General features: G+C 46.5%; 2 protein-coding genes across 2 annotated transcripts; both read left to right on the top strand.

Annotated features, from left to right (window-relative positions):
* The first annotated feature begins 1,957 nt into the window (after positions 1-1,957).
* Positions 1,958-3,938, top strand: LOC100823253 (protein TOO MANY MOUTHS). The gene has a single exon (XM_003566851.4). The coding sequence runs from the start codon at positions 2,316-2,318 to the stop codon at positions 3,792-3,794; it is 1,479 nt and encodes a 492-aa protein (XP_003566899.1). The 5' UTR covers positions 1,958-2,315; the 3' UTR covers positions 3,795-3,938.
* A 2,214-nt stretch (positions 3,939-6,152) lies between these two features.
* LOC100836151 (probable protein ABIL1) lies at positions 6,153-9,377 on the top strand. Its single transcript, XM_003569339.4, has 9 exons — positions 6,153-6,465; positions 6,649-6,731; positions 7,625-7,775; positions 7,858-7,957; positions 8,043-8,126; positions 8,206-8,278; positions 8,354-8,412; positions 8,594-8,682; positions 8,877-9,377. Exons 1-9 carry the CDS (start codon positions 6,340-6,342, stop codon positions 9,030-9,032), a joined length of 921 nt encoding a protein of 306 aa, XP_003569387.1. The 5' UTR covers positions 6,153-6,339; the 3' UTR covers positions 9,033-9,377.
* The last annotated feature ends 478 nt before the right edge of the window (positions 9,378-9,855 follow it).

Here is a 9,855-nt window from a genome sequence, read left to right as displayed (position 1 = left end):
AAGAGAGTAATTTGATGTAAATGCACATTAATAACTTCGAGAAAACCGAAAAATAGAAAGATCGACATACATATTATATACGACATGAAGGCGAAAAGTTTTAGGAGCTAAAATTTGAATCGCCAAAGGGGCCACCAAAATGAATTGCTAGTGCGGCCGCAGCATATGATACATACGGTGATATGGACATTTTGCATGCACATGATGTGGATTAGTGGGAAACAACTTGATGATGTGGACATTTTGCATGTTGTGCTTAGCGAAAATCAACTTAATGATGTGGACATCTTGTATATGTTGTGCTTGCAAACATTAATGATTCTCAGTGAGGATTAACTTTATAGAGATTATAGATTTATGTTTGACAAGGGAGTGTCTATTTTTTAGACTCTGAAATGATTTTTTTTTGTAGGAAAGAAATGATTATTTTCCCAGTCAACATTTATAGTGGTCCTATGAAAAATCGTTCCATTGCTTTGTACTGCCACGATCTAAATATCAGGTCGGTTGGTTTCTAACTTTCTATCATCAGCTTAAAAATAGTTATTCCTACCTGTTCCAGAAATAAGAAAGCCATTTTGAGAAATATTCCTCCGATCCATATTACTTGTCTCAAATTTGCCTAAATATGAATGAATCTATGTTTAAAAAGCATCTAGATGCATATAATATTTCGACAAATAATATGAATTGGAGAGAGTATTTACCAAGACACTGTTTTTTTTTACAAGGACTTTGTTTGGAGTCTTTGGACAATGGACTTTTGGTTTTCGGGCGACAGGTAGTCCGTAACCTCGCAGTTCAGGTCCGGAACTGATCATGCACATATATGGGCAAAATATGCGAAGCTCGGAATTTCCGCAGTTCAGCTTTTATATGTTGTACATGTACATATCTGAACTCGTAGCGCACTAGAGGCAGTGGTGGGTCCATGTTGAAGACCGGGGGTTCCGATGAACACACATAAATTCTGAAAACTTATACATGTATTAATATTTGTAAGGGAAAAAAAAAATTGAAACTAAACAAGTTTCAAGACACCGAACCCACATTATTTCATTTCTGGATCTGATACTGACTAGAGGTGTATGCACATATGGGCAAAATAATAGGGTCATGTACAACATATTGAATAATTTTAGAGAAATTTTATCAAGAAAAGAGACTGGCTATTTTTTTTTTTGAGAAATATATATTCTCCACTTAAAAGGCGCTAAAATCATATACTAGTAAAAAAAAACTTTGTTTGTTCATACTAGACCATTTGGCCTTTGGGCTTATATTGATGAGCGCGTAAGGTCAATTTCGTTGACGAAGACACTACTGGGCCTGGTACTGGGCTTCTATGATTTTACTTACATTTCGTTCGTCCATTCTGTCTGGTCTGTGCAAGAACAGCCGCACCTGAGAGGTTGAAAAACGTCAGGACATATACCAATGAACTGTTCATCTTCTTGATTTTCAGAGCAGACAGACTGAAAGGAAGACTCTTGCATTTGTTCATTGCCCTTGCGTTTTTACTGTGTTTTGAAGACTTGAACCTTTGGCCAATCATTTCTCACCTTGCTGTCCTAGTAAAGAGTCTAGACAGCATCATTTCAGTTTCAGAAATGGCTATAAAGTTTGCAGGATGCCAGAACAGAGCAGTGAACCCGAGTGTCAGGATTGCAGTATGACAGATGAACAAAGTATCGCATCACCGTTACTAGTACCAGCTACACCATGCACGTCGGCCAAAATCCAGATCGTTACCAGGCATGCAACCAATCCAGATCGGTACGCACTCGACAGTCCTGAATTTTGATCAAGAATTAGTACTCAGCGTCGTCTCGTTCTCGTGTGTAGCTCTAGCTTGGTGAGTGATCAGCTTGGTTAAGTTACTGAATACCTTTTTCTTTTTTCGTGAAGCTGTTGATTCACATTGGCGAATGCTGCAACAAACGAAACGGGGTACTGCCACAGAATCCAGGCAGCGCACGCTCGAATCGAACGCTAGCAGTCCCATGCCACTGACGAATGCTGCAACATTTGCTTCGTCCCGACCGATTTCCCGTGAAGCCAATTGAATGCAAGCAAATCCTCAGTTCATTCACTCCATTTCTCCACCATCCCGTGACCAACATTTAATCATCAGCCCCGCATTCAATCGCCACTGCGTCGCGCCTCTGCGCCTCCTCTGACACTATAAAACCTGCGGCGTCTGCCATCTTCTTTCCCTCCATTTCCAACGGTCGTGGCATTCCCGGTGAAAAGAAAGAGAGAGTAGTAAACGTGCGAGATTGCGCGGCAGAGTCAGACACGTTGTGATCAGATCGATGGCTTCGGTGCTTTCCGTGCTGATCGTCGTGGCGACGGTGACGCTGGCCGGCGCAGGCCGCTGGACGTGCCGTGCCGAGTTCACGGTGGTGGTGCCGGACTCGGCGGTGGCCGGCGCGCTGGTGGACGCGCCGCAGACTGGGTTCTCGGACCGGGCGCGCACCGACCCGGCCGAGCAGCGCGCCGTGCAGGACGTGATGGCGGCCACGGGGAACGGCTGGGCGTCGGGCATCGCGGACGTGTGCCGCGGCAGATGGCACGGCATCGAGTGTGTGCCGGACCGCGGCGACGTCTACCACGTCGTCTCCCTCTCCTTCGGCGCGCTCTCCGACGACACCGCCTTCCCGGCCTGCGACGCGGCCCACGCCACGCTGTCCCCGGCCGTGCTCGCGCTCCCGCACCTCCGCTCCCTCTTCTTCTACCGCTGCTTCTCGGCCAACCCGCAGCCGATCCCGGCGTTCCTCGGCCGCCTCGGCCCCGCGTTCCGGTCGCTCGTGCTACGGCAAAACGGCCACGTCGGCCCGATCCCCATGGAGATCGGCAGCCTCACGGCGCTGCGCGTGCTCGACCTCCACGGCAACCACCTCACATCTGCCATCCCGGCCACCCTCCAGTCCTTGAAGCACCTCCAGCTGCTCGACCTCAGCTACAACCGGCTTGCGGGCCAGGTGCCCAGCTTCAAGTTCCAGCACCTCAGCATCCTGGACCTCAGCCACAACTACTTGCAGGGCCACGTCCCGGCGAGCTTCGGGCAATGCCGGTCCCTGCTGAAGCTCGACCTCGGCCAGAACCGCCTGGCCGGCACGATCCCCGACGCGCTCGGCGACCTGTCAGAGCTCATCCTGCTCGACCTCAGCCACAACGCGCTGTCCGGCCCGATCCCTGCCGCGATCGGACGGCTGTCGGCGCTGCGGTCGCTGATCCTCGGGGACAACCGGATGCAGTTCTCGACGGTCCCGGAAGACTTGTTCACGGGGCTCAAGGCACTCACGACGCTGGTTCTCTCCCGCATGGGGCTGGAAGGATTGTTGCCGGAGTCCATCGGGGAGCTGAGCGAGCTCCGGGTGCTGCGGCTGGACGGCAACGGGTTCACCGGCGTGATACCGGCGAGCTTCCGGCGGCTGGGGAAGGCCAGCGAGCTCCGCGTGGACGGCAACCGGCTCGTGGGGCCGATACCGTTCGGGAAGCAGATGATGTGGAGGCTCGGCAAGAAGCTGCGCGTCGGCGGTAACGAGGGGCTGTGCTACGACGCCAGGCAAGAAGGGCTGCAGGGCGTCGTGGCGCTGGCCGGCGTCGCGGACTGCGACAGCGTCAGGAGCCGGACCACGCAGCACTTGAGCTCGAACCGGAAGAGTGGCGGCACGGTGGCTAACGTGAGCACGTCGGCTGCGAATTCTGGATGCAACGGTGCGGCTCGCGTCGAGAGTCTGCACGTTGTCTTGGGCGTATTGGTGTTCTTGCGGCTTGCATTGTTGTAGTGTAGGTAGAACAGCTGGGTTTGGGACTTTTGGCGATTGCTAGTACGTAGATTAATAAGTGTGGAGTTGTTTTCATCGGGAGCAATTGTACAAAGTGTTGCTGGTGATTGACTGATAGGAATTTCGATATTCCATTTGCGCCTAGCACTTGTTTTGCACCGTACTCAGACCTTCTACATTTGTCCTTCCATGTTGCATGGAATGAGTCATTGCCCGCATGTAACAATCGTCTCAAATTTAGAACATTCCACTCTCTCGATTCAAAAAGTATGTACATTTAGGTTTTTCACTTGTCAAACTTTGTCAACTTTGACTAAATTTATAGAAAAACACTAATATATACTCTCTCCGTTTCATAATTCTTGTCTCCAATTTACCAAAAATTGGATGTATCTATTCCTAAAAAGTGTCTAGATACATGTAAGATTTCGACAAGAATTATGAAACAGAGGGAGTATAAACCAAACTAGTATCATTAGGACTATTATCAAATTATATTCATATTGCATTTGTTTAGTGTTACATACATTGACTACTGGTTTGTCGGATTGCTAGTTGGATCCTGATACACCGATTCCCTTCCCAGATTTGCTATTTCTCGGTCGAAGAAGAAATAATTATTCTCGGTCGATTTGGAGAACTGTCGGATCAACTTCTAAGATGGGTGCCTCTATATTTTTGGCCCATGCAGTAAAACAGGTTCTGTGCCTTTTGTCCCACGGCTGTCTTGGCCTGGGCCTTTCCTTTATCAAGTTCAGTCCAAGTTCGGGGCAGTAGCAAGGGTGTTTGTGCTTTTTTCTTGCTGCACTCGAGGGTGAGTTACCTACTCCAGGACCATGTGTATTTTTTTCAGTTTTTTTATGACTAGATGGACTATATTTTTTTTTGTATATTTATAAACTAGATAGGCGAGTTGCACTTTTGACACCTAAAATTGCGCATAATTTTGTTTGTGCAACTTTCGATTTCAAAATGCGGAATTGGGTTGCCGCACATTACGAAGCTTGATTTGCAATTAACTTTGGGCATAAGAATTTCAAAATGTGGAATTGGGTTGCCGCACATTATGAAGCCTAAGTTCGCATGTAAACATTTTGTGCAACTTTGGATTTATAAATGTACAATTGGCTAGTTGTTTCAGACAACTAAAGTTGCAAGTAAAATTTATGTGCAATTTTTTAATTAGAAATGTGGATTTTTGTATTTGATACCATCCAATTATTTTCGGTGGGCTATTGACCAATAATATTATTTATTTTTAAAAATGCAGTTTTTTATAAGCAGCATAAGTCGAGTGGATCTATGAGCCCAAGCCTACTTATTCCTTGACCGGGATTTGGATCTGGCTAACGACATGCAAAGGGCAAGAAGTTGGCATGAAACAACCCTTCCACACATCCTTCCCATCCTCCCAACCCTAGTCGAATCCTTCTCCTCCTTTAAACCATTGGACAAAGTTGCCGCGGGTAAGTGAGATTGTTGAGGTGGTTGGGCGCATGACGGGTCTAGTGAGGCCCCGTTCGGATCTACCCTTCCCGGTCGGGATCAACGGGGAACGATCCAATTTTGGTTCAACTTCTCCCAATCCGCTCCGATACCTGCGGGGCTCACTGCAAACGAACGGGTCTAAATGGCTAAATGGGACCGGTACACAATCCTGGTGGGGAAAGCCTTAGCGGGTTGAGAGATCGTGGTCATGGTTTTCTACCTGGTTCTCTCTAATTAACTAAGCTTCTTGTAAGGCTCGTTTTAAGCTCTTCTTAATGGATCAATCTACTCCAACGGAACACAGAAGGGACCAACGAAACGAGTACACTATCCTGGTGGGGAAAACCTTAGCTGATTGAGAGATCATGGTCATGGTTTCTGAGCCTGAGTTCCCTCCAATTAACTAAGCTTCTTGTAAGGCTCGTTTTAATCTCTTCTTAATGAGACAATCTACTCCAACGGAACACAGAAGGTACCGACCAAACTAATGACTACAGAACCAAAAAGAAACAATCAATGTGTAAAAGAAGAAGAAAACAATCAAGTGTAAAGGACGATCGGCCATCCGAAACCGAATGTACCCCCAAGTGGTCGAAAACGACGCGACAAACACACTTTTTCTTGTAAAATCAAGCTCCACCGAACCACTCAATTAAACTAGGCCGGCCAGCAATGCACTAGCAGAGGCCACCAGATCAGCAGATCAGGGTGAGGTACTGGTAAAGCTTCCCACTCGATTCCCCTAATCTGCTGCCGTCATTTGCCAACGTCGCAGGCGCCTGCGCTGCGGCCCCCACGTTGACTAGAACTAAAGCAACCAGTTAACCACCACCAGGAGCAGGACCCGGCCGTCGCCATCCGCGCCCACCTCACCCCACCCGCCTCCACTCCACAGGCGGGGCTACCTCCGATACGCGAGCCCCTGCTGCCTGCACCCGCCAGCCGGGCGAGCATCGCTTCCTTCCTTCCTCCGCACGTGCCTTGGCATCCCCGCTTCCCATTCCTCCCCGTCCCACCGAACAAGGGTCGCCGAGATTAGAAGCCAGACGAGGAGGCGATGCAGCAGCCGCAGTCGTGGCTGGCTGCCGGTGCCGGCCCCGCCACCGGAGCGGGCCTCCCTGCCCCAGCCACCTTCGAGGAGGCGTCCATGGAGCGCAGCAAGAGCTTCGTCAAGGCGCTCCAGGTACGCGCCGCCGGCTCGGATCCGGGAGATCCCCCCGCTGGCCGAGTCTGTTTTCGTCTGAAGTGGCGTACGTGCAGAGATCCGTGTTTTGCGGGGAGCCGTGAAATTTACTTGCAAGCTGCCTGTTGTTTTGTTTGGCTGACCGTTGACACTACTACATGCTTGCGTTTGTTGCGCGTGCAGGAGCTCAAGAACCTCAGGCCGCAGCTCTACTCTGCATCAGAATACTGCGAGAAGTCGTACCTCCACAGCGAGCAGAAGCAGATGTGAGATATTATCTTTTCCTTTCTCTCTGCACTTCCCTGTTCTATTAGGAAACTCTGTAGCTGCTCTGTCTTGGAGTAACAACAACTTGTGCATATGTAGTAGTAATTGTTGTTTACTACTCGTACTTGTTGTTCGTAGGGGAAAGAGTACTCTAGGGGAAACTATAAAGTCTATAATCCCAACTAGTTGCGCCCGCACCCCATACTGCAAGTGGCTTTTCTAAGTTTCTAAAAAAATGTGAAAATAATAATCAATGTAGATTAGGCTAGATCTTGAGCACCTGCAAAATTCATCCAATAATATGACCATTTGTGATCTGCTTGTTCCTAATCTGGGTTTTAACTGAATTTCCTGTCTAGGAATTTCCTGTCTAGATACAATTTTAGTGCTGCAAGTCTACGAATTGTGTGCAATAGGCTTATAACTACTATTTTGGTGTTGCATTGATGCAGTAGTATAACTTAGCTTATCGGCATTCAGCATAGGCATGTGCGATAATGGAGTAAACACTCCAGGTGTCGAGGCTTAAATGCTGAGAAACCAATAGAAAATTAAGTTTGGCAATGAAGGTTGTGGTTTTCTTTTGTTTCCTTGCATAAGGGTCCATAGTTTTTATAGTATTTTAGTTTATTAGAAGTTCTGATTTTTTTTACAATACCTATTACCACGCACTCTGAAGAACTGCTGTGTACTGATCATTGCAAAAGAAGGGTAAAACACTGCAGATGAATGTATGTGTCTGTCTTCTGGACTAACTACACTATGAAATAAATAAATATTCTATAAATATTGATGAACAAAGCAACTTAACAAATTTCTGCTAGGTGATCACTGTGCTGGAACATTCACTGGGAGATTGTCTGATCCATTTTCACATGCCTCTTGTTGTCAGGGTGCTGGACAACTTGAAAGATTATGCGGTCAGGGCCCTGGTCAACGCGGTGGATCACCTTGGCACCGTTGCCTACAAATTGACAGATCTGTATGAACAACAGGCTTCAGAGGTCTCAACTCTCGAGCTGAAAGTGGCATCCTTAAACCAGGTATCTTAGCACAGGAATTTCTTCTGATAGACCTACAGGGATTACAAGTGAGTAAGTGACATTCTTATTTTTCAACATTTAGCAAGTTCTCGCCTGCCAAACTTACACGGATAAAGAAGGCCTTAGGCAGCAGCAAATGATCGGAACCGTCACAAGGCACCACAAACATTACATCGTACCATGTAAGGATGTGTAATACAAAGGCGTAATTCTCAGCCCAAGAATTGGTTAGCGCCTAACATAACTTGCTAATTTTCTCGGAACTAGCTGCGGGAAACAAAAGAATGCAGGCCTTTTCCGAGATGCAAACAGATGCTGAGCTTGACTTGAGACCTAGACCTTATCCCTCAGGTGCAGTGTCTTGCTTCTGCGCAGACATTTCTTGACATCCAGTACTTAGTTTAATAACACCAAATGTTTTCCTCTACAGAGAAGACCCTTTACTGGCACTTGGCTTCGGAGAAGAACTCCAAAACCAATGGAGTACGTGAATCTGAATTTGCGTAAGTCTATCACCTCCATTTTGCTTCACTCTTTCTAAATGGAGCATTTGATCACATTTGGTCATGTTTTTGCAGCCATGGAGAAACAAAAACTACCAAGCCTAGTACATCCAGTGGTGGCTTCCACCTTCCAGGTATTTTATTTATTTGATTGCTTATAGGGCATGCTCAGTTCTGTGATTTACTTTTATGGTTGGTACTTAGTGTAGTGTGTCTCATTATTCGTTTGCATAGTCTATATCTTTATGTACAGACAGCAAACCTTTCGTTTAAAAAAAAAACAAAACATTTTATATAGAACTGCTTATGTTTCAGGTAAGGAGTCATCTGCATCTCCCTTGCCCAAGCGGTTACAGTCGAATGTCTCCAGCTCGGCCATTGTTATACGTAACAGTGGCATGAAGGTAAACCACAATATGATGATATATGTGTTTAATATTAAGGCTTAAAATTTATTTGGTGTTGTAAAACCTCCTAATCTTCATCATGTCATTTAGGTCCTTTTTGTGGCGGTGGTTAAAAGTAGTCTACTTCCCCCGAAAGGCCACATATCTTTGCCTTGATTATATACTGAAATTTGCCTGATTTGCTTTTTCAGGATCAGCCTGGTGCAAGGCCTTTGTCATCATTCAGTTCTTTTGACAATCCAAGAGGGCGCCAAATCCAAAAGGCTCCCCTTCGCACCAAAAGTATGCTGGCAGCTTTCTTTGTCAGGCACAGATCTGGAAAGATGAAAAACGTCTCTGTTCGTTGATCAACGACAAACCTGCAGTTCACTCCAGCAGCTCCACCCTAGTACATCCGAGAAACTCAGTCCAAACTCTGTTACTCCCTCCATCCGTCCGGAAATATCATATACTCCCTCCGACCCATATTACTTGTCACAGATTTAGTAATATGGGTTGGAGGGAGTAGTATTTGTATTTTGTATATTAGTGTTCTAGAGATAAATCATTTTTAAGCCCTTAGCATATCTGATCTTAATGTCATCTTGGTAATGACAAAATTTTATATGGATATAGAATTACAGTTTTATACCATTGTGTTAAGTCACTAGCCGGAAGGTTTGAGTATAATAAATGGAGGAAATGGACGCATACAACAGTGAGTGTGCCAGTGTTGACGTGCCTCATGCTGCCACCGACGGGAGGTCATGAGCTAGATAAACTCTGAAGCCCTTTGAGATCTGAAGTATACTCTCCTTTGGAAATATCATTAAGTGAGAAATGTCATCAGGCGCCCCTCTGAGAATGGGCCGTAGCAACCGAAGTGAAAGTGACCGGGAGACAAGGACGATAACCTGTCGAGGTTACAGATGACGCCTAGGCTATAGACGAGAAAACAAAGTCGTAGTTGAAGAATTTTCGTCAGCGTGGAATATTTGCATCAATCAGGTGGTGAGGTGGTGCAGAGTAGCATTGCATGACGGGTAAAAAATGGATCGATGCAAATAGCCATCATATTATTAAAATCTCCACCATCTAAAACTTTTAAGGTTTGCAATTCAAATAAAAGCGAGAATAAAACAGATCACCCCCATCTATCCTATAGCCAGCGCGCCACCCAAACCGTGCAAT

The sequence above is a fragment of the Brachypodium distachyon genome, chromosome 2, assembly GCF_000005505.3.
Source record: "Brachypodium distachyon strain Bd21 chromosome 2, Brachypodium_distachyon_v3.0, whole genome shotgun sequence".
In the NCBI taxonomy this organism is placed as follows: Eukaryota; Viridiplantae; Streptophyta; class Magnoliopsida; order Poales; family Poaceae; genus Brachypodium; species Brachypodium distachyon.
The sequence above is the reverse complement of the archived record's forward strand: the minus strand, read 5'-3'. Positions and strand labels throughout refer to the sequence as shown.